The 27,178-nt window shown below is 51.4% G+C and overlaps 13 protein-coding genes and 1 non-coding gene across 14 annotated transcripts; 6 read left to right on the forward strand and 8 right to left on the reverse strand.

The window, feature by feature from the left end:
• Window positions 1–510: 510 nt before the first annotated feature.
• K489DRAFT_313617 (HlyIII-domain-containing protein) lies at window positions 511–1,590 on the reverse strand (the record flags this gene model as incomplete). The annotated part of the gene is made up of 3 exons (XM_033600950.1): window positions 511–711; window positions 769–999; window positions 1,054–1,590. The coding sequence occupies 3 exons, from the start codon at window positions 1,588–1,590 to the stop codon at window positions 511–513; spliced, it is 969 nt and encodes a 322-aa protein (XP_033463067.1).
• A 935-nt stretch (window positions 1,591–2,525) lies between these two features.
• Window positions 2,526–5,928, reverse strand: K489DRAFT_392391 (uncharacterized protein; the record flags this gene model as incomplete). Its single annotated transcript, XM_033606735.1, has 4 exons — window positions 5,600–5,928; window positions 5,360–5,545; window positions 4,122–5,294; window positions 2,526–2,692 (listed from the first exon to the last, which is right to left on the reverse strand). The coding sequence occupies exons 1-4, from the start codon at window positions 5,727–5,729 to the stop codon at window positions 2,526–2,528; spliced, it is 1,656 nt and encodes a 551-aa protein (XP_033463068.1). The 5' UTR covers window positions 5,730–5,928.
• Window positions 5,929–6,308: 380 nt separating this feature from the next.
• Window positions 6,309–6,390, forward strand: K489DRAFT_t8. Its single transcript has one exon. It is a non-coding gene; the product is annotated as a tRNA-Thr (tRNA).
• A 99-nt stretch (window positions 6,391–6,489) lies between these two features.
• K489DRAFT_104463 (uncharacterized protein) lies at window positions 6,490–8,117 on the reverse strand. The gene is made up of 2 exons (XM_033598851.1): window positions 7,949–8,117; window positions 6,490–7,885 (listed from the first exon to the last, which is right to left on the reverse strand). Exon 2 carries the CDS (start codon window positions 7,819–7,821, stop codon window positions 6,520–6,522), a length of 1,302 nt encoding a protein of 433 aa, XP_033463069.1. The 5' UTR covers window positions 7,822–7,885; window positions 7,949–8,117; the 3' UTR covers window positions 6,490–6,519.
• On the reverse strand, window positions 7,904–8,655 carry K489DRAFT_104458 (uncharacterized protein). The gene has a single exon (XM_033598850.1). The coding sequence runs from the start codon at window positions 8,443–8,445 to the stop codon at window positions 7,987–7,989; it is 459 nt and encodes a 152-aa protein (XP_033463070.1). The 5' UTR covers window positions 8,446–8,655; the 3' UTR covers window positions 7,904–7,986.
• A 501-nt stretch (window positions 8,656–9,156) lies between these two features.
• Window positions 9,157–11,111, forward strand: K489DRAFT_428471 (uncharacterized protein). Its single transcript, XM_033608339.1, has 2 exons — window positions 9,157–9,555; window positions 9,620–11,111. Exons 1-2 carry the CDS (start codon window positions 9,382–9,384, stop codon window positions 10,937–10,939), a joined length of 1,494 nt encoding a protein of 497 aa, XP_033463071.1. The 5' UTR covers window positions 9,157–9,381; the 3' UTR covers window positions 10,940–11,111.
• Window positions 11,112–11,274: 163 nt separating this feature from the next.
• K489DRAFT_376431 (uncharacterized protein) lies at window positions 11,275–15,588 on the reverse strand. The gene has a single exon (XM_033603914.1). It carries the CDS (start codon window positions 15,320–15,322, stop codon window positions 11,447–11,449), a length of 3,876 nt encoding a protein of 1,291 aa, XP_033463072.1. The 5' UTR covers window positions 15,323–15,588; the 3' UTR covers window positions 11,275–11,446.
• Window positions 15,589–16,212: 624 nt separating this feature from the next.
• On the forward strand, window positions 16,213–17,180 carry K489DRAFT_312660 (uricase; the record flags this gene model as incomplete). Its single annotated transcript, XM_033600881.1, has 2 exons — window positions 16,213–16,993; window positions 17,053–17,180. The coding sequence occupies 2 exons, from the start codon at window positions 16,213–16,215 to the stop codon at window positions 17,178–17,180; spliced, it is 909 nt and encodes a 302-aa protein (XP_033463073.1).
• A 199-nt stretch (window positions 17,181–17,379) lies between these two features.
• On the reverse strand, window positions 17,380–18,010 carry K489DRAFT_367303 (putative 54S ribosomal protein L23, mitochondrial precursor; the record flags this gene model as incomplete). The annotated part of the gene is made up of 2 exons (XM_033602855.1): window positions 17,380–17,928; window positions 17,990–18,010. 2 exons carry the CDS (start codon window positions 18,008–18,010, stop codon window positions 17,380–17,382), a joined length of 570 nt encoding a protein of 189 aa, XP_033463074.1.
• A 910-nt stretch (window positions 18,011–18,920) lies between these two features.
• Window positions 18,921–19,532, reverse strand: K489DRAFT_367304 (uncharacterized protein; the record flags this gene model as incomplete). Its single annotated transcript, XM_033602856.1, has 1 exon — window positions 18,921–19,532. One exon carries the CDS (start codon window positions 19,530–19,532, stop codon window positions 18,921–18,923), a length of 612 nt encoding a protein of 203 aa, XP_033463075.1.
• Window positions 19,533–20,230: 698 nt separating this feature from the next.
• K489DRAFT_406838 (NAD(P)-binding protein) lies at window positions 20,231–21,253 on the forward strand (the record flags this gene model as incomplete). The annotated part of the gene is made up of 1 exon (XM_033607300.1): window positions 20,231–21,253. One exon carries the CDS (start codon window positions 20,231–20,233, stop codon window positions 21,251–21,253), a length of 1,023 nt encoding a protein of 340 aa, XP_033463076.1.
• Window positions 21,254–22,526: 1,273 nt separating this feature from the next.
• K489DRAFT_312474 (MFS general substrate transporter) lies at window positions 22,527–24,052 on the forward strand (the record flags this gene model as incomplete). The annotated part of the gene is made up of 2 exons (XM_033600867.1): window positions 22,527–22,731; window positions 22,785–24,052. The coding sequence occupies 2 exons, from the start codon at window positions 22,527–22,529 to the stop codon at window positions 24,050–24,052; spliced, it is 1,473 nt and encodes a 490-aa protein (XP_033463077.1).
• A 456-nt stretch (window positions 24,053–24,508) lies between these two features.
• K489DRAFT_376437 (profilin II) lies at window positions 24,509–25,687 on the forward strand. Its single transcript, XM_033603915.1, has 4 exons — window positions 24,509–24,580; window positions 24,659–24,674; window positions 24,796–25,024; window positions 25,128–25,687. The coding sequence occupies exons 1-4, from the start codon at window positions 24,568–24,570 to the stop codon at window positions 25,260–25,262; spliced, it is 393 nt and encodes a 130-aa protein (XP_033463078.1). The 5' UTR covers window positions 24,509–24,567; the 3' UTR covers window positions 25,263–25,687.
• Window positions 25,688–26,211: 524 nt separating this feature from the next.
• K489DRAFT_291940 (uncharacterized protein) lies at window positions 26,212–26,400 on the reverse strand (the record flags this gene model as incomplete). Its single annotated transcript, XM_033600207.1, has 1 exon — window positions 26,212–26,400. A coding segment is annotated over one exon (189 nt), but the record flags the coding sequence as incomplete, so codon positions are not given.
• Window positions 26,401–27,178: the final 778 nt, after the last annotated feature.

A 27,178-nucleotide genomic window follows, 5' to 3' on the forward strand; every position in this document is an offset into this window, starting at 1 on the left:
TCGTACCCTGTCGCCAAGCCCAACACCTGACGAATCTAGTCGGTGGAACGGTCCTACAGTCCTCCTGCACGCTTCTCGTGTTCGTGATTTCGTTCAGATGGCTTATTGACTATACAAAGAGTGCATGAAATGATGTCAGGGAGTGCAATCGGGAACAATGTATTTGGTGGCATCGTACCCTTGTTAGCAATTTTCTACACCAGGGGACAAGAAAGTACACTCCAATACGTGCTGTGCACCGGGCTTGTTTGCCCCAGCTTGCGGGTCATGAGCTTGGCTTTGCATGCGTTTCGCTGGCCGATCTGCATCGGTTTGGAGATCTCGTGCGTGAAGCTTTGCGATCCTGCCCTGGTAAAAGTGTTTTGTAAGTATCAATGGAGATCAAACTGCATCCCTCGCGGACGTATAGCGGCTCTTACCTACAGTTCCCACCTAAACACAGAGAGCAACGACCCGTCCCACCTGGTTGATGTACGAGTCCAGATTAGCCCCCTTGGCATCCACCCGACTTTAAAGGGGTAGCCATTTCGATGTCGAGAGCATGTTGAGCGCAGGACGAGACTCGTTACGCAGATTATGTTCATGGTCGAACGCTTTCAGCAGTCCCACGAGATGTGCAGCCGCTGCACAGACTACCAGCACATGAAAGATCTGATGTGAACTGCCCCATATGTCGAATTTGCCAGGCGCCCAACGTTCAGGCACCCGGGCCTGTCCATACTTTTCATCAGTGCAGCTCGAGCTTCCACATGTTGGAAAGCGACTTACAGCGTATATGCCAGCTCCGAGCACGTACATGGCACCTTGACCTACCAACCATGACAGGCCTATCTTCCGCTCTAGCTGCTCATAGCCATAGCGGTGAAGCCCATGGATAACAGGGATAACCGCACTCAACCCCATTAGAACGAACATCAGAGCCCGGAATGGTCGCCATTCAGACGTCCTGAACTTGGGGTGGAGAACGACGATAATGGTAGCAGCACCAATGGTTGATATCTTTGAGCGATCAGCACAAGGTCAGACCGCGCATACACATGTGCGTAATCTCACCATCGTCCAATACAGCGTGATCAACTTGGGATCCTCTCCGTAGCCGTAGTAGATGGAAGGAATGAAGCTTCCCCAGATGAGGAAAACGATCCCAAAATAATCTAGCCGGTTACCGAACTTTGCTACGCTCGGCGAATGGTTTGCGATAGTGTGATACGTCGCTGACATGCCCAGGCAAATCACTGCGCCTAGAAAAAAGCACGAGAACACAATAGTGTCTTCCGTGGTTGCAGCCAGAAATCGGGGTCGGATCGTGACGAATAAAGTCGATGCTGCCATGGCTGCCATCAAGGCTCCGATTAGGTGCGTCCATATGTTGACACTCTCATTGTGCAAATAGCCTAACGACTTCGCAGATCGGGCGTACGAGTTGCTCTGAGGTCTGTAGCCGCTGTGCACGTAGTGATTGTCTTGCATCCATTTTGGCAGATCATTCCACAGAAGGGTCAGAGCCTGTTCGACTTTCTTCTCAGTCCGCACAAGCAGTGGATCCTCAGGCTTGATGGCCGGGCCTCGTTTCTTCACGTTGTCTGTCATTGGCGGCAGTTTGATCAATGCTAGTGTTGGAAATGATGAAGGACGGGAAGTGTGGTCCCCGCTCAACTTCAAGGTTCAGATCATCCTTCGATGGTAGCCTGGACCCCTATTGTACCTGCATGAGCACGCATCATGTGGCAGTCTTACAGCAGTCTTGAAGCTATCCTAGTTGGATTATTATTACCGGATGTCTACTTCTGAAGTCGGGCTGTATATCTAACAAGACCACCTCGGCCCATTCCTAACATTACATTCGTAGATACTCGCATTCCTAACGACATTGATCGATCAAGGTGTACGTTACGGCCTACGTCATAGCATTGGCACATCGTTGAAAATTGGCGGCGCCCCTGTCAAACACCTCATTGTACCCCGTCCAACCCGTTTTGGGTTGGTTGCTACTTCAGCAGAAATGCCTTTCGATCATTGTATGCTGTCGCCAGACTATGGCCCTTTCTACTAGGTGAAGACAATGGAAATTATTATTCGCCTCCAGAGATGTGGTGTAATGCCATGTGATTGCTTGATGTGATATTGCAACCCTAATCAACAGTGTGACCCAAGTTTGGGCGAATTGTTACATGTCTGGGGTAGTAAGTGGTTGTTCATTATTCTTTCCTCGTCACTGGCACCTGCTCTGCTTCTATATTCCCGAAACCTGGAAGCGAGCTGCGCCGAAGGACTTTGCCAAATTGTTGGATTTAGCCGAAGGACCCTTTCGCAAACATTCGCAATGTCGTCTTCGCAACGTGGGCCAGCAAGGCGCGGGCCATCAGGGGCATGGAGCAGACTGAAACCCGCAGTCATCGACCCGCTGGAGGTTTATGGATTGCCTTCCAAGGGGGAGACTAGGTGCACGCTCAATGTTCTGGCGATGACCGAATCCAAGCTAATTCAAGATGGAGACTACATGATTTTGAAACACAAGAAAGCTACTATAGCAAGATCGTCGAGCGGTACATGAAATTCTGTGCTTCATCCGGCGGTGGTCGTGAGCTCGAAGCGGCATTCGCATCACTCCATATCCAGGATCGTGCTGCAAAGGCTGCGAACCAGTCATCCGTAGGTTCAGGAAGCGGACCTTCAGATGGTCTCTCCAGCGCTGCACGTGTACAGGATTCCGATCGTCCTGGCGACTTGCCTACCATACTGATGGCCATGCGAAAGCTTCGCGAGGGCATTCTAGGATCCAGAAGACGTGACAGTTTCGCGCAGAGGGCTTACATCTTTGTGATACATGCGAGTATCCTGACGCGCTCGTGGGAATCGTATCAACCAGCTCTTCTCTACCTCTTATTTCACATTCATCCGCACACTGCTCTTTCCCAGCCAGAGCTCGATGAGTTTGCAGGCTACTATGTGCTCGATCTTGCTTGCAGACAGTACGAACTAGCAGACGCATATGCGATCAAGCTGAAGTTCAAGCTCCGCGATCGTAAAGTCAACAGCACTTTGCATGCTCTGGTGCAAGACGACTGGGTGCGTTTCTGGCGCATCATGCGTGCCATTGATGGCTACCAGCGTGCCATTGTCGAATTCGCCGCAGAACGGATACGATTACATGCATTGAAGTGTCTCGGACGCAGCTATATGAGTGCAGACAAGTCATTCGTTGAAAGGTCTGGAGGCGGTACTTTTGAAGAACTTGTTCAAGGTGGTGTAGGCTGGCAGCTCCAAGAAGATGGGATAGTTGTCATTCGGAAACCAAAGCCCAAATGATCGTCGGACTGACGCTCGCTGGATTCTCGGTATTCCATACACGGGACTTTACGGAGAATACAGATTTTACATGCGCTACGAACCAATTCCAATACCTAGGTAAAAATCCAAATATTGCTACAACACACAATATACAGTGTTTCGCGGCTGAGCAGAGTCTAGCCACGGCGACGGCGATGTCTCAGCTTCATGCATTTGAAAAGCAAAGTCAGCGAAGTGAGTCCTGTGACTCAGCCTTGTTGATTTGAACTGCAACGTAACTGCAACGGCCACCGACGTGAGGTGCCACCAAATGGTGCACGTCTGTTAGTTATCCCGAAAAGCGACATTGTCCCGCAAGCCGCAAGGACCAGATCTGAAGACGCTGTCATTTGTTAGTGTCTCATCTGACACCATGCGGCATCGTTGCCACGGCGTGATTGCAGTCCACTCTATGAATGGCTTCCGCATCGGGGCCCTGGCAGAAAGGTCAGGAGTATGCTCCGGACCTTTGTTGAGAGTGCGTTGATGAGCCACTAATGTACCGTGAAGATACCACCAAGCCGGGCGACGTATGAAAGGCGTCAGAGATGGGTGCAATGTTGGCTATAGGTGTAAAGTTATTTTCAACGGGATCGCAGTTTCGAATTTCTCGTCATCGAGTCAAGGCTACGTTCCGTAAAGACGCGTCGCCTGATATGAAAGTTTGATGGAAACAGAGCGCTGCAAATCCGACTTTCATGAATTGTTCGTAAATTCAATTCAACTTCAAGGACTTCTCTGGCGGCTTCTTTGCCGGCTCCTTTGCCGGCTTCTTTGACGCCCGGGCTCACGCTTTGAAACGCGGCGTTGACGTGAGAGTGGGGGTCGAAGTACGTCCTGCTCTGTTTCCGCATCGTATTTCAGCAATTCTAACTCCGCTTGCCATAGCGGCGCTTCGGGCAAAGTCTTTGCAAAGCCAGGTTGGGGATCACGAGACTTCCAGAAGATGACGGGTCGTCGAATCCCTTCCGGAGGGGCCTCCACAACAAGTTTCCAGTCCTGCAGGGTCGCACACTCGTAGTCGCCTTTATCGCCAACGCCGGGTCCATGCAATTTGAAGCGGGCGCGCGCGGAAGCATGGATATATTCACACGTGTCTGCAAGAGGTTCATCCGTTGGTCGTCCAGTACGATGATCGACTGCCGTATACCGCCCCGGCGTACGGACCTTGGCACCGCCCAGCGCGAAAATCCCCTCAAGCCCGTCGTAGATCTTGCCAAAAGACCACGGCCGAACCTTTTGCTGTCGACTCTCGTAGTACTCCTCGACCAGATCCCATTGATCGTGGATGTAATCTGGGTCAAAGTCCAGCATGTCGCCACATTGGGCGATCATCCATGCAAGAGTGATCGTAGCCACCTGCTGCTCGTCGTACCCGCCGCCGACATTGGCATGAGCTCCCGGAAACCATGTCTGTCGCAAGACTGTTCGATTGTCTGGAAATTTCTCCCACAACGTTGGTTGAAACGCAAATCGCCGCTCGTCTAGTGCTAGAGCCTGGAAGGCGTATTCTATACAATTTGATAGAGATGTATCGTAAAAGCGTAACTCTCGCATGGTTTCCGATTGAATGCCCAAACGTGTGAGCCAGCCAACTTTGGGCACGCCCAGCGCGCCCACTGTATCGAAGACGCCGATGATCTTGATGGGTATATTCAGCACCGTCATGCCACGGCGCCGCAATTCGGATTTGTATGCTGGATCCGAGACGCTCGGCTTGTCGGGAAATGGCAGGTCTGGATATTTAGGTTTGTAGTTTGCATCATGTTGATGCTGGACGTCCTTGTAGATCTCGGCTAGATATGGCAGTCCGGTAGATGTAAGAAGTCCAATTTCTCCGACCAGACCTGCAATGCTGCGCGCTGTAAAGGCACCACGTGAGAATCCAAAGATAAAGATCTCATCGCCTGGCGTCCAATTTGTTGCCAAATAGTTGTAACCCTCTCTGACGATTTCAGACAGCCCTTGGAGAAGTCAGCCTAATTTCAATGGTCGGACATTTTCAGAAGCAATCTGAGACATGACGAACCTCCTCCACCGATACCCAGAAGCTTGTCGGCAAGTCCTCCGCCACCACCTACGCCCCAATGGTAATTCACGACTTGAGGGATGCCATCGCTGCTGACGGCCTTGATAGCACGAGACAGCCGCGTCACATTACTAGGAATGACTATGGAGTCCTTGAGCGAGCCACTTTCCGAGTTTTGCCAGGATCCTATAGACGACGTGTGAGTAATCCACATCTCCGCGAACGGACGGAGATACGCACCATCTTCACACAAAATCAATCTTTTGTTGCCTGGACGAAGTCGGGGTGGGCCAGGAAGAGCACGACTCCGATGGGTGTCGGCGAGGCTGGGTTCAATGGAGGGCGCACGCGAGCGCGACATGGGCAACATTCAACGATAGACTGTGAGACAATTGTGGCGCAAACCGCGAACGTGGAAGTGATCGATAGCGACTTTGTTGCATGATTTGACAAATCAGAAGCCGACTTCAATGTTGAAATCTATTGAAATCAGAGACAACGTCTGCCTTGTGGTCACGACCAAAGTGGGAATGCATCGAAGGTCAAAAGAGCGTTGGTGACGACGATCGCAATGCGCAGTCCACCAAACTCGTCCGTCCAGACCGCGAGCCTCTTCGAGAATTAGATGTGGCTGGATAGACGCCCAACACTTGATCGGGTCCAAGCTTCCCGATGATGATGAAGATTCCTTCGCTTGGCCTCTGTCATTCATCTCCTTTCTGCAGTCCAGTCCATATTCTCATGATCACTTCGGAAGCTCGCGACCATTGCATCCGGATCTACCTGCAATTGTCCACGCTTGTCTCCCATCCTGTTTCCAATTGCAGGACTACGGGTGTTCCGAGCACGATCCTGATTACCATGAAGACGCAGCGTCGATGTGCGGTATATATTCAACATGTGTGCGGCGTCGAGCAACCTGTCAAGCAGAACTGCACTCAGACAGCACGCCCGCGTGGCCCAGTGGCTAAGGCGTCCCGCTCGTACGACATGACACGGGAAGATCCACGGTTCAATTCCGTGCTCGGGCAAGCACTTCGCTTTTTGCAATTTCCGAGCCAACCATGGATTGTACCTAAGCACATATATTTTGCTGCTTAGAATATTGAGCGAGTGTTATGTTTTTGGAATATCTTGTACTACGATACCCATTCTTCCACCTATTTGTATCTGGGTGGTCCATTTGACGGTGGCTGATAGTTTGGGGTGGTGACTCGGCCACAAACTCCATTGCCAGTCATTGCACCGACTTCGCTGTAAGGATTGCCAAGTGGTTGGGCATTCACCGTCACATTATGGCCGCTCTGCACGCATCTGTTGTCTGCCGCGACACGATAGACGAGACATTGCTGATTAACAGTCTTTTGCCAATACGCGACTCCCCCAAGCCGAAACGCGCGAATGCAGCAATCCTCACTGCTGATATACCTACCATCAGGATTGATATCTTCCGCTGCGGTAGCAATGATGCCGAAGTAATCGGCACCCCGCTGTACAGCGCTGATGAGGTTGGTGTCGGTTTCGCAGGCGGGGTACACATAGGATGTGGTGGCAGTGACTGTCTGTACGGGTAGAGTGATTGTTTTCGTGATCGTAGTTTGGTGTGATGTCGTGACGATCTGAGGTGTTGTCGCAGTAACGGTCACAGGCCCAGTGTAAGTTGCGTCGAATTTTGAAATGGCGACTTCATCCAAGGTGAGGCTCGGCCCGGAGAACGTGTAGATGATGCCCGAAAGCGTCGTGTATGCCGTGCTCGTGGCAGTCGGCAACATCACGCTTTTGGTGATGGTGGTGGTCATAGGACTGCATACATCTTTTCGTGGTGAACGCTTGCGGTTCCAGTTCTGACCAATATATGCTTGCGGAAGTGTGCTTGAGATTGGCAGAAAGTCAGGAGGCGGAGTTGCAATGATGGTACGGAAGGTACCCAAGGTTGTGCTCGGGGTGACGAAAGCCAATGACGTGAAAGTGGCAGCAACGGTATACCGGGTCGTTGGATATATCGTAGTCGGTCGTAGTTGGATGTGATCATACGAAGTGAACGGGTCTCCGTCAATTGTGCCCCGGCCATGGTTGATCTCGTAGGTGACAGTGGTGATTGGTTTGATGGTTGTCAGGGTTGTGGAGGTCACTATCGAGCGGCAGGTCTTGCTTGTGTAGGGACCTGGGCTTGTATGACTTGAGTTGACAGTGGCGGTGGGACATGCTGACACAGCTACAGTGACAGTCTTACTCCAGGAGGACGATGATACGCCCTTGCGAGACGAATGATTCTCGAATTGGTAGTGATGGGGTACATCGCGGTTTGGATTGACGGCAAAAGGTCGCACTGCAGCGTGTTTCGAGTCGTCGCTGCCTTTTATCTGGCCATTTCCAGATTCACCATTGGTATAGACTGTTGCCTGTCCGAACACCAGTCCGCAAGCAACGTTGAGAAGGACCGTGAAAGCGCGGTGTTTCATGGTCCCTGTCGTGTGACCGGGAGGGAGATTTGATGGCAGATAATGTGAACACAAGAAATCGTTTCTACCGCGAGAATTCAAATCTGAACCGAGATACTTGATGCTGATTATCCATACGAGGCCTTACATGTCATATGTTCCTTCATGGACAGAAAGCGGAACATTTCAAGGAAGTGCGCAACGAGCAACTATATTTCGCAAAACTTTCAGCAGAACCAAGTAGACGTCTCGTCTCTCGAATAGATGACTCGCATCAACTTCAAGGCACATCTCGTCCGGCAGAAGTGTCACAAACCTCCCAGCACGCGCGCCGATGTCGAGGATTTTGGCCTGTGGTAGACGGCAGTTTTGGCTTCGAACGCGATGAGTGTATTCGAAGCGAACTATCGACGGTCGAGTCGTGAAGACAATATTTGCGGGAGTGCTCGTGCGGAGAAGCCAGCCCACAATCCTCTGGCTATGGTGTGACGATCGACCGAGGAGCATCTCAGTGTTGGAGTTCAAGATATGTGGGCTACCTTGCATGGATTTAACGCATGCAGGTATCTTGGTCTGGTGCTGCAGGGCATTGGGAAAGGCGCAATGTTGGCCCGCTCGAATTGACAGAGATCTGCACAAGATCATCGACCAGGGTGACGCTCGAGCATAACGAGTGCATGATTTGATCCATTCGATGATACTGATGATGAAGACAATGGAGCATGATCATGATCCCTCTCTTTTAGACGAACCGTAATTGAGAGAGGCATAACAACCATTGCGTAATTTCTGCAGCTGCAGGTGGATGATGGGCGACTAGAACATTTGGAGGTTTCCAAGGTTTCTCAGGTCGAGTTCTTTACATGGAAGCTCACGTGCTGCCGCATGCAGGTGTGCAATGATTTATTGATGTTCCTGGAAGGGCCGGCTGGCTGGAGCGCGCTTTCCTTCCCCGCTCTCGCATCATCGATCAGCACGATCCGGGAGAGATACATGTGTGGGAATGGACTGTACCGCTATTTCTCGGTCTATCGGAGGATGCCACGATGCCAACAGAGGCTGAAATCCTTGTGGGAAAGTGTCGTACTGTACTGTGCTGTTGTCGTGGCACTATCGGATGCCTCTACCACCGGTCGCTACTCTACAGATGATCATCAACACAGCACATATATATGCCAGACGCTTGATCGTATCCATGGTGGACAGCCTCCTGTGCCTCTTCCTCTCATGCGGGCAGTGCAAATCCGGAGGTCGGGGGAGAGGGGCTAATAATAATAATTCCAGTATACAGTATAAAGTACCTAGTATGATAGTGACCGTCATGATTGTCCTTCCCCGGTTGATAAGCCGCTGATACTCGATTGTTCATGCCATCATCACTCCTCCCACATTGAAGTCGCCTGGGCACTCATCAGTCGCCGCTAGAGATACCGGTATCTGCTTGGGTTTTCAATCCTTGGCGGCTACAGAGTGATCCGGTTTGGATGTAGTTGGCATCACTTCTGTGGATTGCGCGACAATCCGCATCAACGACCACATTCTGTTCGCCGCATCAACGACACCATTCTGTCGTTTCGCAACATGCATTTATTCAATCATGCGCTCCTCATGGCCGCCACTGTGGTCGCTGCCCTCGCTGACATCGTGCCTTCGAACTCGACGAGCTTCTCGAACACTTTTACATACAAATTGTCTTTCTCAGGCGCAGCACGCCAGTTTACTGTCCAGCCACTCACCCCTCTAGACACAATTCAGGTATGCATGAAGCAATGCGTCTTGCCTCCGCCGGTCGAGCATTACATGACTGACTGGAGCGCAGTTTCAGGGTCTGTCAGGTTATCCATTTCTGGCCGATGTCAGCAACTACACAAAACTCGATCAGCGATACATAGCACTGATCTCCTGCGATGCGTCGTCCAATTCGGCTCCACCAAGCATGATATTCGATCAAGCCATAAATTTTCAAGCACTGGCGGTCGTCTTGTACTCCATCACCTCGACAAGCTGCAATCTCACCAATTACAGCGGATCATACTCAAACATCTTCACTACGGACAATGCCGGGGACGCCGCTTCTCTGCTCGCAGCTGTGATCCCCAACGCCGTGATACATGCTGACCTCAGCCGGATACCGGGCAACTCCTCGCCCAATGGCAACGGCGGTTCGGGTGCTATGATGATTCCTCCAAACACCAACATCGCCATGATCATTTTGTATTCCATTACCGGACTCGTGACAGCGCTCTTCCTTGCCATCATCGTGACAGGGGCCATACGCGCGCATCGTAATCCTGAACGATACGGCCCGCGCAATGTTACCGGACGGCCGCGTCAAAGTCGCGCACGTGGGCTGGCAAAAGCCATGCTGGATACATTGCCAATCATCAAGGTCGGCGAAAGACAAGAGAATGCGAAACCGACTGATGTGGAGATGGTCGAGGGCACACATGGGCCTGCTGAGATGCTGCCAGCATCGGGCAGTTCGCAGACAAACCGTCAAGCTTCGCACTTCGAGACTGCTGCAGAGGGCGTGATTGGAGGAAAGCAGGCAAGCTTAAACATTGCCGGACGAGAGGAGACAGCAGCGGCTAGTGTAACGCAGCAATCGCCTGAACTACCGGAGAGTCAAGGCTGCAGTATCTGTACGGATGAGTTCGAGCTGGGCCAAGACCAGCGCGTGCTGCCATGCGACCATCGATTCCATCCAGCGTGTATTGATCCTTGGCTGCTTAACGTTTCCGGAACGTGTCCGCTGTGTCGCATCGATTTGCGACCAAAGGATCAGCGAGACGAACTGGAAGTTGACGATCCCGATCGCGATGGTGCTGGATTCGCCCCGCCTCTCAACCCAGCGGAAGAAGGGCAAAGAAATTGGCGGGCTAGCCTTCGTCACCGAATACTTCTCGGAACCGGCAGAGAGGATCGTCTCAACGCGCTGCGAGAGCTGCGACGTGGTAATCCGGCTGGGCCGAGGACCGACACACATCCCTCACAGGATGAAGAAGCGGAATCCAACATTCGCCGGCGCTTGCGAAATACTCTTCGCGTGCGCACTCGACGCATTGGCGAGGCGGATCAGGAGCACGCAGAGACCTCCCCGCCGCGCGAGAATGTATCGGGGCCTTCACGCCCGGCATAGACACGATTCAATGACTTGTTCTACACACTCTTTTTGCAGCACAATGGCGACGGGAGCCGAGCAGACGATTTTCACAGAGATTCCCCATTTTGTCCCTGCATTTGATTTACATTCATGTCCATAATGATTCAATATGATATACGAACCTACAATTCAAGCAGATTCACATCTCATGCCCTTTTGCGCAGAGAGTAATGCTATATCTCCGGTGCTCTGATCATGTTGATTTTTGACCGATAGACTTTGCCACCAGTCCGCTCTGAAGCACCGGTGGCATGCTACTTACGAAGCACGGCGGTGGTGTCGAACGAAGTCGAGTACGACGATGAAAGAACAGAGAGGAGTACAATTCGTCAAGTGAATCCCAAGTGTACATTTTCAGATACATAAGTCAACGCACCGAGCTCCGTTTGCCACACAGATCGCTGCAGATCCGTCTCGATCCCTGCCTCTGCCCAAACGCCATTTCATCAGATTTCATCAGTGCGCGAGCACTCTTCTTTCGTTTCAAGTACTGTCATCGTCCTCCTGTGACGATGCAGAGCCCTCCTCCTCAGAAGACTCAGACTCATCTTCGCCCAATACAATCCTACGGAGCACGTTTTTGTCGAATAGATCTATCACAAACCGATATTGTGGGATGCGGTACGCATGGGATGCGAGCAGGACCATGATTTTACGGAATAGAGCTGGTGACTGGAAACCGGCGGCTTTCTTGTGTCGCAGTGCGCCAAGCTCGGCGAGGGCCTTGTTCATCAGAACCGTGTTGCCAAGCTTCGTGATGGCGGCGAGGATTTCAGTGTTAATTGGGTCTAGATCGGTGATGGGTCCCGGCCGCCGGCGGGCAAGGACGCTGTTTGGTCGACCGTGCGTCGAGAACGAAGATAAGGAGAATAGCTTCCCGAAGTTCAGTGGGAGAACATAGCCCAGCCGTTCGCCCATGAGATTGGTCGTGCCATCCCAGCCGTATTCTGTGAGAATCTCTTGTCCGTGCAGACTGCGGGAGATCAGGCCGAGGACGAAGAAGGCGGTGCCACGGAGTGTCATGACCTGAGAGTTTTCCGCAATGTGCACAATGTGCTTGACGACATCGGTTTGTTCGAGGAAAGGTGCGCCAAGTTCCATCGAGCCGACATTGCCGACAGCCCAGAGGCAACCCTTGACTTTCAAGATGGTCTCGGCATCTTCTTGTTCGTCGGCGAAGTCTTGAATTGTGGCCGCAAATTCTTCGAAATGTCCTTTCGCTTTGAGGAGCTCACAGCCTTCAGCAGTTCGTGTGAGCTCGCGATAGAAATGCGGCGGCACGAGACCTAACTCGCGTGGACCAATGTTATCATCGAGAGTGGATTGTAGCTTTTCAGGGACGTCAGACAACGCGCGTGCCAGAGATGCTTCCACCACAGTCACGTAGCTATCATTGCGACCTAGAAACCAGTCATCCATCTCTCGCGTGATGTAGTCTAGGCCGTCTAGGTAGTGGTATCCGACAGACGTAGAGAGGAAGCGAAGCAGGAGCGGAGCGCCGATCTCGCCAAGATGATCCAAGGCGGGCCGGCACTTGACCACATATTTGAGTGAGTCCACTCGCTCGCACGCTTCCTCTAATATCTTGATGGCCACTTCACAGACTTCAATCTCGGGATCGTAAAGCTGGCTGACCAGCAATTTGATCGCCCACTCTGCAGGTCCACCTCCTGTAATAGTCAGATCGATGGGTTCAATGGCGTACTGGCGAAGAATTCTTGTGGCAAGGATACGCATCGGCTTTGACGCTGCAATCATTGCCTTTGACAATATGATTCGCGGATGACTGTCAAGGGTATAGTCAAGGTTCGTAAGTAGGCATCGGATCAAATCATCGCGATGTTTCACGTCAACGATGTGATAGAACATGTTGATGATCTTCCATCGCTCCAAGATTTGCAGACCGCGCGGGTCACCACACATTGTGCCTAACATCGCGAAGTATCCCCCGACAAGCCTGTCTGTCAGTCGATCTGGAGAGAACATTGGGGCTGCTGACATGATACCGGAGGCTGTATCGACCTGAGCGAGACACTCAGCGAGTTGACGGATTGTTTTACTATTCCCTAGGTAACTTGCGCCCTCTGGTGTCTGCAAGAGCGTCTTGACCAAGGTGCACGCCATTCGTACGTAGCGCTGATTTGCCTTGGTGTTTTTGGCCTCCGAGAACCGATATTGGAAAGGCTTCAAGAATTTCAGAAGTCGATGCACGAACTTAGATCGATCGGTAGCTTCGGGAAGGTGCTTTGGGTTTGTCAAAGGCCCTTCGATGAGCTCTAATATGAGTGGCCAGTCCCACTTCTCGTAGTTCACCGTACTCAGCACTTCAGTTTCAAGCATTTTCTGCTTCAGCTGCACCTCATCCATGACTGCTCCTGTTTGAGCTTTCGAGGCAGATCGCGAGCGTGCACCTTGAGACTCGGGCTGCACTCCGGTGGGCGATCTCATCTCTGACTCCGAGCGCCATAACTTTAAGTTGACCTTGTCGACCTGAAATACTGTCGCGAGTGCTAACAGCCGATCATGATCACCGAACCGGAGAGCCGCATCAAATAGTCCAGGTAAGGTTTGAAGCTCGCCGCTCCAAGATGTGGGCAGCAGATCACTGGCCTTTTTCAGCACTTCCGCTATGATAAGGCCCGTCCTTCGGCGAATTGCATCCGTAGGAGAGTCCCGTTCAGAGTGCAGTAGGGCTTGCATCAAGCCTTGACGGAGTAATACCGCAAGAGAGACTGCCGTGAAATGATGCACGAGATTACGTTTGTTACGGTCAGTGTCGTCAGAAGGGGACGAATTCTGTGCTGCATCGTGCTCGTGCTGCAAGTTCGCCACCCTTGCAAATGTAGTAAGTCGTCGGCCACCTATGAAAGGAGTCGACCACGATCGTTTTTCCAGCCGAAGGATGTCAACGAGTACATCAAGCGTGGCGGTACGCACTCGGATATCGGCAATGTATAACGATGAAACGATCGAGCGTACAGGCAAGAAGTCGTGAAGGGAGAGAGTGAAAAGTCCTGACCAGCTCCTGAACAGACCCACGATGACTCTGGAGCTTGATGCCAGCTTCTCCTCCATGGCGTGGGATTGCGGCTCCACAAAGGTTGCGAATGCAGAGCTGAATTCGAACCCGGATCTTAGGATATCTCTTCGCAAGGGTAAGTCCATGAGATGTAAAAGTGGGCCGAGCAAAGTCTCGGGGGCATGGTAGACTCCGCTTCCCATAGCCTCCGCCAGGACGTTCACCCCTCCAGCATTGACGACAAGCATTGGGTCCTTGAGTAGCATTTCTGCTAATGTCAAGATAGCGATACTACGCAATTGGTCGTCAGTATGGTCCGCCACAGCTACGACAATCCTCGCGACAGCAGGATGTATTTCCTTTGTGCCGTCCTTCACGTCTAAGAAAGCGCGTATGAATTTTATGGCTTGCTCACGCTCGACCCGTGCCTTGCTCTCCTTGACCAGAGATAGAATGACGAGGCAATCGGTCTGCAGAGCCCTAATGGTTTGCAGAGACTTCCTATCCGTAATAGCATATCGCATGACTCTGTAACCGGCAGCTACGACTTCACGACTAGCGCTCAGAAGCATCACCTGCATTCTCAGCCCAAATATCGACCATGCTAGGTCGTATTTTAACGTTGGGTGTCGCCGAAATAGCTCCACTAGGCTATTAGCCTGATCGACATAATAGTCTGGCTGCATTTCTCCGACCTCCAGGGCCTGCAAAATCTCAGCTAATATGTAGCTGGGCGACTCCAGTTCGGGATCCTGTCCGTCTCCATAATCGCTCTGGGGTGTTGTTGCCGTGAGTTGAGAATGGGGCGAGAACAGTTTGGACATCCGCCCGGAAGGACTTGCAGGCTGATCTTTGCTCCGCTGAATCTCAGCTTCAAGATCTTGCTTCAGCTGCGCGATCTTCCGATTTGAGGTGTTCAGCTGACTTTCGGCGGCTATCCGCTGGTCCCGCGACTTTTTGGCATTTTTTGAACTCAGTGCTTCGAGAAGATTTTCGGTTCCTGCCTTCAATCGTGTTTGTTTCTCAATCTCTTGTCTATATCCGGCGAGCCTCTGCTCTGTAGCCGCCTGATCACTGAAGGTATCATCAAACCCTGCGTAGCTTCCGAAATCTGGACGTCCACCATCTAACCGCGAAGTGATTGATTGAAGGTCGGCGGTGAAGGTACCAGGAGCGGGGCCTGCGGATCGACCGTAGGATAACCCGGCTTTGGCAGTGACAAAGCTGGCGTTGGATGGGGAGCGAGCATCTCGTAGAGGCCGTGCTGGCGGAAATAGACCATCATGAGGAGGTTGCGCAGCCGCGAAGGCAGCGTTGGTTCTAGGATTGGGATTCGTCATCGAGCTACAACGACCGCATATAGACTATTGTGTCTCTCTGGCATGTCCCGAGCTGCGCTCCGCAGCATGTGTGGTAAATGGTCCAACACTTGCGTGTTGAGATGCATTGATGCACCAGTAATGCGCAAATGGCATGTTTCAGAGGCGATGCATTCGATATCAGCTTAGGTAGCCGCGCCGACCCAATCGCCTCAAGGCGCCATATGAACGATGGTCACTTGCTATTGATATACCGACCTGTGGCTAAGTCCTGCTTTGAAGGTGATTTCGAATGGTGATTTCCGTCAGAAGCGGCTTGTTCGTTTCTGAATGTCGTCAATTGTCTACGTACAACTGCGGGGCCTCAGGCACGACTTCGTGCCCCTCGTCCCAGCCTTGTCGGATGTTTTTCCATACTCGCTGGGTATCATCGCTTCCCTAAACCGATCTTCATCGTGATTTGCGGCGCATACTCTTCATTCTGACTCGCTAACAATGACCATTGGCAATTTTCGCAGGGATGGAATGTATGTTTTGTGGCACGGTTTCCTTCGGCATGACGGGGCATAGCATGTAAAGTCCTCAACGCCTCGACTCTTCCGATCAATACGCCCACGCGCCTGGCCTTGTGATTCTAGATGTGGGATTCGACCCGCGTTTGCACTGTAGATATAACCACATCGCTGATAAGGAACGCCATGACATGTGAACCTCATGCTCAGCTGATAAAACTCTTCGCATTCGCATGTAGGGCGTATAACAATACATGTAATCTTCGGAACATCGGCACGGCTGCACTATATAATCAATTCGCCATTCTTTCATCTTTTTATCAATCAATATTCTCGGAGTCTCCAGGGCTCGTTTGGACAATCCACTCATCGCGAATTGCTTTTTATTGCGCTCACGAAATGCCTCAACTCAGCTACGCACGTTACGGCAAGGACAATGTTCGTGTCTACAAGGTCCAACGAAACGAAGACGGTACCCAGGATGTGACCGAGATGACCGTCTGCACGTTGTTAGAGGGAGACATTGCCGAGTCATGGACCAAGGCCGACAACAAGAACATTGTGGCTACAGACACTCAGAAGCAGACAGTATACGTGATGGCGAAGTTGCATCCGGTGAACCCGCCGGAGCTTTTTGCAAGCATCCTCGCGAACCACTTCTTGAAGCAGTACAGCCATATCTCTGTCGCCCACGTGAGCGTGATTGTCCATCGCTGGACTAGACTTGTAGTCGATGGCCAGCCTCACCCGCATTCATTCTTACGCGACGGGGACGAAACGCGAACAGTCAATGTGGTTGCGAGAAGAGAGAAGGGCACCAAAGTCACCAGCGGTATCAAAGGCCTCCTTGTCCTCAAGAGCACCGGCTCTCAATTTTGGGGCTTCCATCGCGACGAATACACACGCTTGCCAGAGACAACGGATCGCATCTTGTCAACAGAAGTTGAAGCATCATGGGTCTGGGACGAATATGCAAACCTCGACGACATTCAGCGGGATCAAGGCGTTTTCAATGAGACCTGGAACAAAGCAAGATCCATCACTTTGGATACATTCGCCAAGGAGAACAGCCCTAGTGTACAGAATACCATGTATCTGATGAGTGAGCAAATCCTAGCAGCTGCGCCAAAAGTCCAGTCTGTGGACTACACCCTACCAAACAAACACTATTTCGAGATCGGTAAGTGCCCTGACAAATTACGCCCTGGTGTAGGAATTGGGTCTAACTTCTTACTGCAGATCTCAGCTGGTTTGACGGCCTCAAGAACACTGGCAAGGACGCGGAAGTGTATGCTCCACAGAGCGATCCAAATGGTCTGATCCAGAGCACCGTGACACGCGATGGCGCTTCTTTCACTTCATCGTAGCGAAGCCGCTTTGTCGTCAATAATTTGGAAATTCCGACGTTGTCGGACTTGAAGTTCTGTTGAGAAGATGATGTTACACGTCGAGATTCGATTCGTTGCCTGGAATGACCGACCAGGTATCAAAATAGGATGCTGAATCGCTCTGTTGTAGGAGAGGCAATTCCACTTGTTGGGGGCGCGCGCGAGGGGCATTACACAATCACTGAGTCGACACAGCCTGTGGCGCATGTGATGGAGTTTCGTTCACCTCTGTTGTCTCCACAGCGCTCTGCGTATCCTCCAGCCTTATTAGATTTTGCTTGTATGGATGTGCTTTGCTCTCGAAACCTGGGAGACTGTCAATAACCTGTACAACGGAGCATCGCCGAACCGCATCGCAACACGCACATTTCAACCTCGCCATTCGGTCATCTCTTAATCTATTCTTCGGAAGCATGCCGCGCACTGCTCTCCGTAGGATCTCTCCACCTCCCCACTTTGCCATCATCTTTTCCATCGTGATCGTTTTGAGACTGCCGGGCCGTGTGGAGTGGCTGTAGTATTTCTTTTGCTGCATCTTGTTGCCGGTCACGAACAAATCGTTACATCCCGTCACGACGACGTAATCCCCACAGTCCGTTGATGGGTCCCAAATCGGTTTGTGCTTTCCCATCAGGCAGATGGCTATTTGACTAGCAACACGACCCAGAGGGCGCGGCTCTGCTGAAAGGTCGACATGGTGCCATGCACGAGAATAGGCCAGGCGGGTCTAGAATGGACATCATCAGCACAACCAATGACACCGGATAGTCACTTTGATATCTGCATACCCGACCAATGTATTGCGACATGTCTCTATTTTGAATTGCGATGCGCGAAAGAGCGTGGTGAGAAGTGATAGCTCAAAATTATGTCGAATGGTCTCTGGGTGCAATTGGCGGACCTCCGCGGCCGATATCTCTTCAGGGCTGGAGCCCTAATTCGTTGACATAATCAAGACTCGGCCCCCGAGATCGAACGCGCGTGAGGGGAATCCCAATTGATGATCACCCTTTCCATTTGGTATGAGGTACTACACAATAGGTTACTGGATCGTAGGACAGAACAGAAGTAGTCAGACGATGTCTGCATCGAATAGCCACCGCTCCCATGCCCAGCGCGAATCGCAGACTGCGGCATCCGCCTATAGTCCCCATTCGCAAAAATGTAGCGGGCGTGCAAGATTGCCATGCCCGTGTATATCATACAATCGTTTCAATGACTCGGATAAATTATCTCCAGTCAGCCTCTGGCACAACTCTAATGATACCTTCAGGGGATCAGATAGACTTCTCTTCGGACGTATTGATCAGCGAATAGCACCGACGTGAACGCGCATTGACATATGGCACCTCAGCTTCGTGGTCGAGGTGTGGACGATGATGCACAGTCTATCGTTACCAGCGAGCTTTATTTCAAATGTCACTGAAATGAAGTTTTTCACATGGCTCTGTCGACGACTCGAACCAACTGTCGTTCCCAGGCTACCCATTCTTGAGGCGATAGATGGTTCCGACGGAGTATCGTGGTGCTCGGAAGTTGGGTGTCTTCCTGTCTATTTGCTGTGCAGGATAGGTCGTGTTTGGCGCGTTCCAACGATCGATGCGATCGTGCGATCACGTCGTTGCCGCAGTGGAATGTCGATGTGATGATATTCGGTGACAAAGTGTGATAACTTATCGGTTTTGCGTGATGCAGAACGCTAGTAAGTTCGTAAGATGTCTATTCTTCGTCCACGAAACTGGATGCTAATCGTCCAACCAGGGGTATCTCAACACGGTCCAGAGTCTCTGCATTGCGGTATGCTCCATAAGTGAGGAACAGTATCAAACTTAGATCGCAGACAAGAAGCATGTAGCTAATGACTGATGACCATGAGAAGATTATGTGCAGCAAGACGATGGCGCTGAAAAGTAAGGAGCTTTGCCAGGCATGATAGCGGACATAGTCACTTTTGTGTTCAAACAGCAAGAGGATAATTCCTCCAGCTGGCGGTATAACAAGATATGCCAGACATGCTTCGATCCGCAACGGTAAACCTAAGCTCGTTTCAAAGACAGGACCTTCCCGACCGAAATAGTCATTGAGGGGCTCTCGAGACGCGCCCTCCAGATCGGTGTACCCTTCATCGTCTGCTGCATATTGAGATGGCGAAGGTAAGCGCTGATTGCGCGCGGCCGCCCAAGGATCTTCTTGGTCTGCTATGGAGGAGAGGTTTTGCTGCGGGCGTGTTCGTTGAGGTCTCGGCGAGGCATTCGGTGAGCGCAAAGGGGGTGACCGCGCGCGTTCTGATTCCGGAGGTGAGCTTTGATAGGGCGCGAAGTTGACCGCCATGGCGAAGTTTCACGCGAAATGATGTAGAACTTGTGTACGCTGTATGACGTGTCTGTTGTTTATGCTGGCGAGAAATTGTCAGCTTCATCTCATGACCTCGAGACTGTGTGCGCGCGCTCCCAGCCCGGCGGGATGGTCGTTGCTCATTTCATTCGCGACCACGGAGTTTAGCGGCCATAACGAGTCACTCGCCCACGTGATTTGACTACTATGATTTCCAAGGTTTGCCCCAATCGTCGGGGGCGTCCATGTACGCTCTGAAGTTCCTCCGACACTACGAAAGTTCTTCCGACACGCAATGATGCGATTGCTTCTTTTTGTCGTCATCGGCGTTTATGCTTTGCAATATTTCTAATACCGCGAGAACCGTGATGGCGGCTTTAAATGCTTGATGCGACTTAGTGTTCACAGACTAAGGCTCTTGATTGAACCCGCGTACGGTCTAAATGTTCTTGCAATGCATGACATCAGGCGAGCTGTTGATTAGGTCTTCAAACATTTCTAATCGACGTGATACCATCCATACCTCCCATAGCTCCATCATTACGTCGACGACCCCTCGGGTTCGACGGCAAACATAAGACATAAAGGCTCCGTGACCATGCCTCTTCTTACGACTGTTCCGTCAACAAACATTTGCGAGACTTTTCCAGCCGCACCTTCTAACTTATCTACAATTGTGTACCTTACCCTTCATCATGGTTCGAGTTCTACTAAGCGGTGGGTCTGGCTTTATTGCCGCTCATGTCCTGGATGAGCTCCTTGACGACGGCCACTCCGTCGTGACCACTGTGCGCTCACAAGAGAAGGCCGACAAGATCAAAGAGGCTCACTCGAAATTCGGCAAGGACAAACTGGATTTCGCCATCGTCGAAGATGTTGCTCAAGAAGGCGCATTTGACAAGGCGGTCGTCTCGGAGCCACCGTTCGAAGCTGTGATTCACACTGCTTCACCATTTCATTTCAACGTGACGGACGTGCAGAAGGAACTTTTGGACCCCGCCGTCCTCGGCACAACTGGCATTTTGAAGTCCATTAAGAAAAACGCTCCGTCGGTCAAACAGGTCGTCATTACTTCCTCGTTTGCCTCCATCGTGGACGGCACGAAAGGCCCCAGACCGGAGTACACGTACACCGAGGCCGACTGGAATCCTGTTACCCAGGAACAAGCTGTCAAAGACCCGTCCACTGGCTACCGTGCAAGCAAGACCTTTGCCGAGCGCGCAGCTTGGGACTTCGTTGAGAAAGAGAACCCGAACTTTTCCCTCGCAACCATTTGTCCGCCGCTCGTGTTGGGACCAATTGTTCACTACCTTAATTCACTCGACTCTTTAAACACGTCTAATCAACGCATTCGTGACATCGTTCAAGGCAAAGCGAAGGACGAAATTCCAGAGACTGGTGTATTCCTCTGGGTCGATGTTCGTGACCTAGCGCGGGCACATGTCCTGGCGATTGAGAAGAAGGATGCTGCCAACAAGCGTTTTTTCATTGTTGCTGGGTACTTCTCAAACCGCGAGATTGCAGAAATTGTCGCAGAACACTACCCACAATACAAGGAGGGCTTGCCGACGAAGGACACTCCTGGTGGAGACTACCCGAAAGATGGCGTGTACAAGTTCGACAATTCGAGGTCGAAGGAGGTACTTGGCCTTACCTACCGGTCACTCAACGACTCTATCAAGGACACCGTGAAGAGCTTACAAGCCGTGGGCGTGTAGATACAATTGCGAAAGTGATATTCTACAATGATAACATTCCCTATTCGTCGCAAGTTAGCACATAGTTCAGCATAGCTTTCAAGTAGAGCATGCAGCTTGTGAGAGAAGAGAGCGATCAGACTGTTGAGCTTGAATAATTTTTGATTCGTCACAGAGATCAGAAGTTATCGTTTGAAGTTATGGTCATCATGTTGGGCAGTTGTATGAATAGAAAAGCAGACTTACCATATCATAGAATTTTGCGTCGCGTAAACGCAACGGAGACATGCGTGTGTTGACGCATCCGCTCATAACGATGACACTTCCGGCGATGTCCGAGTGAAGGAGGAAAGCAAGTTGAAATGAAGAAATTGTGGTAGATGGAGGTCGAAGACAAATTCTGCGGCTAGTGCTTGGTGGCCAGTGCGGGAACTCTTGGGGTCCATGTCCTCACGCCCAAGTTTCATAACAACAGATGATACATTCCAGGTCACAATGGTCCTCCTACGAGTGAGGAAAAGCTTCATTGGGTCGAACTTGTCCACCTCGTTCGATTGGGAAATGCTTTCGCTCAATATTCAAAGTTCGCCCGCAGCTTGCCAAAGTACCTAGGTACCTAGGTAGGTATGGATGCATAATTGGGCATGTGCAATTATCATCTTGTACACAGACTCCCCTCGATAGCTCGATACATTATTACTTGTCGTGCACAAGTTCGCAACAAAGGATTAGGTATTATCCTCCATGTCATTCCATACCTTATTTCATGGAGAGACCTCGATGCTCCCATATCATATCGTTCCGGGAATCTGTCTTCGGCTAAGTCGCGCCAACCAGGACCTTGCACGATTTGTGGCTTATTTGACCCGTCGGTCGTGCGATCGCGGCCAACATCGAACCACATCAATGGAAGTAACGGGTTCTGATTCCGCCTGCGCATCCGACCCTACATACTTTCTTTCCTGCTTGCAGTTCAGTCATATTCATCGTAGGGCTGTACTCATTCATTTGTACTCGGAAAATTCCTGGATCTGGCCCACGTAATGAATATGCTCGAAATTTGTACATCTTTCGGCTTTCGCCGTGCTGAGGCGCATCAGTTTTCTGGTCTCCTGAGTAACGACTAGGCGGATGACACGATCAACTTCCGGGGGCAGCTAAACGTCAATCTAGCTGTGATTGATACGGGCGGATGGGTCGTATAATAGAGACTTCGTCGCCATGAACAAGATCGAACGCAACTAAATAGTGGAACTTCTTCACAACAGACATTCTGTAGCAAGAACAGCTCAAGATGAATTGGCACTTTCGGTCATCGCCCGCCTTTATCACGTTTGTCATTTCATACGCAGTGTTCACAGATCAATTTCTGTATTCAAGCATTATTCCCGTGATACCGTTTGCTCTACACGACAGGCTCGGCTTGCCAGACAAAGAGAAACAATACTGGACAGCCGTCATGTTCGCCGTATTCGGCATCGCCTGTACTGTGGCCTCTGGTGAGTCGCCACTTATTAAAAATTTGCAGTTTAGCAGCAGCTGAGGATTGCAGTACCGTGGGCATTGTTATCATATCGATTTTCTTCCCACAAAACGCCATTTCAGATTGGCTTGGCTGTTCTGGTTGGAGCAACACTTCTTTTGTGGCTTGGGAGGGATCTCGCTACGCAGCTTACAGGTCGAACTTTGCAGGGTCTTGGGAGTTCAATTGTGTGGGTCACTGGCATGGCCGCTCTCGCTGATGCTGTCGGATCAGCACACATCGGGGAGGCCACTGGCTGGGTTGCCATCGCCTTGAACGCCGGCAGTCTGATTGCTCCTTTGGTGGGCGGCAGCATTTTTGAAAGGTCCGGATATCACGCTGTGTACGCCCTGATCATGGCCGTATTGGTGCTTGACGTCGTCTTTCGCTTTATCATGAAAGAACGGCTCGGTGCGGCTATCAACAATCCCTTGGATGTGACGACCGTGACACCCAGGATCGGGAGCATCCACTCAAAACCTGCAGAAATAAAGGAGCAATTTTCGGAAGAAGGGAAGCGTGATAAGTTTCCAGCATCGCAAGTACAAGAATACGATCTTGAAGCCGGTTCCGATCAGGGTGCTGCTGCTGCGGGTGTCGACAACAAGGCAGTGGAATGGACAAAAGGCCGTACTGTACCTGTGATCCTGCAAATGCTCTTCGTTCCTCGCATGATCGCAGCGTCATGGGGAATACTAGCTCTTGCGGGTGTATTGTCAGGTTTTCAGACTATCTTACCTCTGGTCGTGCACAAAATATTTGGATGGAACGCCGAGGGTGGTGGTCTCATCTTCTTACCATTGACCGTCCCAGCGCTGCTCGGCCCCTTCGTCGGCCGTCTGACAGACAGATTCGGAGGGCGATGGTTTTCATTCCTCAGCTTTCTGTTCATGGCTCCTTCACTTATACTCCTTCGTCTTGTTGAGGACAATTCTATTGGTCACAAGATCATGATCTGCACATTGCTTACCTGCATCGGGAGCTGTTCGACTTTGGCATTGGAGCCTTTGTTTGCGGAAATCACCAAAGCCGCCGACGAGGTGCATGCCTCTAGTCTCGGTTGCTCTCAACCAAGACAGAACTCGTACTTAGAAGCATACGCACTATTCAGCACTGCCTGGGGTGCCGGGGATGTGGTCGGTCCTTTTCTGGCGGGATTCATCTTGAACGCAGCAGGTTGGAGAACCACAACATGGGTGTTGGGTTTGTTGGCAGGCGTAAGTGCAATTCCTGCAGTCTTGTTTTGTGACGGATACATCTGGTCATTGCCACCTCGAAGATCATCGAGCAGCGTGTGATCCTGGACAATGTGGAGGTGCGCACGCAGCAGGTCGACGAAGGCTCCAAAATCCATGCATGATCTCTCGTGCGTATTGATATACTAAGATGTGGTATCTGTCTTATAGCCATTTCCAATGCATGTAGCGGATGTCGTCGAGTTCAATCCATGAACTGGACCCGGGCATCGTTAGGGTTGACACGAAGATGGTCGTCATATAATTTTGGTGGGGCTTCGTCTTTCGGCCCCGCAGTGACTTTTGTTCTGCTCCGAAACCCGATTGATCGAACTAAAGGAAGGATTCATCTTTCTAGCCCGGGGCGCTGTCAAATTGATGAGTACCTAACATCACAAAATCGGGCTGCGAAAGTCGTCAGTCGCTTTAATTAGGAGCCTCTTGGTAGTCCTCTCAACAGTTCTTCACTCACCACAACCTCCAGCCATTTCCTTCTGTTTTTCTCCGTCACAGCAAGTCTTGTTACAACTAGCCGAACGCTACCTTATTCGACAATCTATTTACACGTTGCGGCGAATATGTCTTGGCAAGGTGAGGCATCGCGACACTGGAGACGCTGCTCTTCGCGGTCCTATCACAAAACCTCATACTAACATGGCATAATCACAGAATATGTTGACACTGGGTACGCACATGTCATGTCATAAAACAGTCGAGCCTCGCCATGCTGGTTCTCGCCCCCAGCCTCACCTGGCTGAGATCACTGTTCTCCAGCTCTTTATCACTTCTGCTAACACCTCGATCAGCCTTGTTGCCACCGGTAGCATCGACAAAGCTGCCATCTTCAACAGCGAGGGCGACAGCGTTTGGGCAACCTCGGCGGGCTTTGTGGTGTCACCTGCAGAGATGAAGGAGGTCGTCAGCGCGTACAAAGACAAGGGTGATATCAAGCAAGTACAAAGCTCAGGAATCCACATCGCTGGCGAGCGATTCGTAGTACTCAAGGCGGATGACCGGAGTATCTATGGCAAAAAGGTGCGTAGTCGAGGGGTTTACGGGGACGCTCCGTCACAACATATAGACAAATGTGTTGGCAGCGTCATAAGAAATGCGGAAGTGCAGGCTAATGCTTTCGCAGGGAAAGGAAGGCGTGCTCATCGTCAAGACGACGCAAGCCATCATTGTATCGCATTACGGAGAAAGTGCACAACCCGGTGCCGCAGCCAACGTCGTGGAGAAGCTCGCCGATTACTTGATCGGCGTTGGATACTAGATCTACCTTATTCAAATGGAACGGGGGAGACAAAACCACATCAGGCACAATTTGTCTGGTACACATACACAACGGACTTGTCAGAGCGAATGACTCGAGCGAACCGAATGACTGTATATGCATTTCAGGAGGGATAGAATTGACTCGAAATGCGCCGCACCAACACTCTCACACGCCATGCCGAATTTTACTGGCGTCCTCACCAATGTCTTGTCTGTGAGACCCGCCAAGATCACTGTCAGCAGGCATCGTCAGTTGAACTTCTCAAGATTGGCCATGAAGCGAGGGAATGAACTTGTAATCTCTTAAAGCTACCCCATTCTATAAACAGTCCAACCTCGTTGCGGCAGCTGTGTGATTAAAGCGAGCCAAGGATGTTCATGATAAGTTCAATCGAACATGTCGGCCACACTGGTATCGTGCTCACATTCCAAACTTTCGATTTTGTGCTGCAGAGAAACGATAGTTGCCGGTACTCTAAGGCAAGGGAGCTCCGTTTCTGTTTCTATCGTCCGCGTGCACGGCTCTGACTCCGGCTTCGGGAACTGTATTCTGAATAACTGGCGCTCCTTCTCCGCCTGCCATTCCCTGACCCAGCACGAGGTGGAGTCCGCTGCCTCCTTGGCGGAGTGCGGCTTGTACTGCGGCTTGCCGCGCGTGGACTTCGTGATCGTCTTCCTTGTGGGCTACGACTCCGCGGCCGGTAACTGTATCGGTCATTTGGGCGATCTCCTCTGTATCCTCCACCACGTCCGCCGTGGCCTCTATCAGGCGAATCACGCCTTCCACCTCGTCCACCGTAGCTCGGGGATCCACGCGACGCAGGCGGTCGTCCGTAGCCTCTGTCAGGTGGTGGTGGGCCTCTTCCACCTGCAGTCAATCGATGAGGTTCACCGAAGCCTCCCGTTCGGGGTCGCATCGGTGGCGGCGAGCGGTCGAATCTTCGACGTGGGATAACAATAGAGACCGAGATCATGGCGCCGTCCAGATGGGCTTCGTGCATCCGTGAGATGGCGTCCTCGGCATAAATCGACTTGCTGTAAAGAACATACGCGATACCCTTGTTAGTCATGAATTGGCGATTCAGCGGCATTTCCAGTTCCTGGATTTCGCCGTATGCGCCAAATATTTCGCGCAGGTGACCCTCATTTACGTTCTTGGTAAGTTTTTCGATAACGATTTTGCAGCTTTTGGGGACTGGCGGAGGCGTTGAACCACGCGACATGCTGCGATCCCGCGAACGAGATCGACTGCGATCTGATGCGCCATTGGCGCGGTCTTCGGGTGACCTTGAGCGATATCTGTCGTCGTTCTCGTCTGATGTGCGTGAACGGCCACGCGACTGGCTTCGGCGCGAGGGTGAATCCATTGGGAAGAGCCGCCAATTGTCTGCAGATACCGTTGATGTAAGGTCCGAGTTCCTGCGAAGTTGTACCCGAGTGGTCGTGACGGATCTCAATATCTATTGGCGGATAAAAGATGAAATGTGGAATGTGGAATGCTGATGAACGCGAGAACATGTGACACCATGCGCGATGAAAATCAATTGGCGAGAAAAAGCTCGGGCATCGGAAAGCTTCTGGGACGAGTAGAATTGTCAATGCGCACACACCAACTCATGCATTACAGTCCACCTGCATGACGCGCAATTGCGGGTGACGTGCGCTTGCTCAGAGTGATGCTTCAGCTGTAGCAACCCCAAGAGCCACCAGCCACCTGGGCATGCAACACACAATCACGCTCCCGGGTGCAATCAGTCTTGAGGACGTATATCGCAGAATGGAAATCAGTGGATACTAAGCAGACCTTCTAGGATTGGGAAGCTGTAGTACAATGCAGTATGACCGCGGGTATTGGATGGTCCAAGGGGAAGCGCGTGTCCTGTACCGCGTGCAGGCGGGATGCATCCCAGCACC

The sequence above is a fragment of the Dissoconium aciculare genome, assembly GCF_010015565.1.
Source record: "Dissoconium aciculare CBS 342.82 unplaced genomic scaffold K489scaffold_2, whole genome shotgun sequence".
Lineage (NCBI taxonomy): Eukaryota > Fungi > Ascomycota > Dothideomycetes > Mycosphaerellales > Dissoconiaceae > Dissoconium > Dissoconium aciculare.

What these genes read in the sequence shown, in the direction of transcription:
- K489DRAFT_104463 (XM_033598851.1), bottom strand. Translation starts at nt 7,821, where the DNA reads ATGAAACACCGCGCTTTCACGGTCCTTCTCAACGTTGCTTGCGGACTG.
- K489DRAFT_104458 (XM_033598850.1), bottom strand. Translation starts at nt 8,445, where the DNA reads ATGATCTTGTGCAGATCTCTGTCAATTCGAGCGGGCCAACATTGCGCC.
- K489DRAFT_428471 (XM_033608339.1), top strand. Translation starts at nt 9,382, where the DNA reads ATGCATTTATTCAATCATGCGCTCCTCATGGCCGCCACTGTGGTCGCT. An exon ending in CCCCTCTAGACACAATTCAG is followed by an intron (nt 9,556 to 9,619) that starts GTATGCATGAAG and finishes ACTGGAGCGCAG; the next exon opens with TTTCAGGGTCTGTCAGGTTA.
- K489DRAFT_376431 (XM_033603914.1), bottom strand. Translation starts at nt 15,322, where the DNA reads ATGACGAATCCCAATCCTAGAACCAACGCTGCCTTCGCGGCTGCGCAA.
- K489DRAFT_376437 (XM_033603915.1), top strand. An exon ending in GGAGTATCTATGGCAAAAAG is followed by an intron (nt 25,025 to 25,127) that starts GTGCGTAGTCGA and finishes ATGCTTTCGCAG; the next exon opens with GGAAAGGAAGGCGTGCTCAT.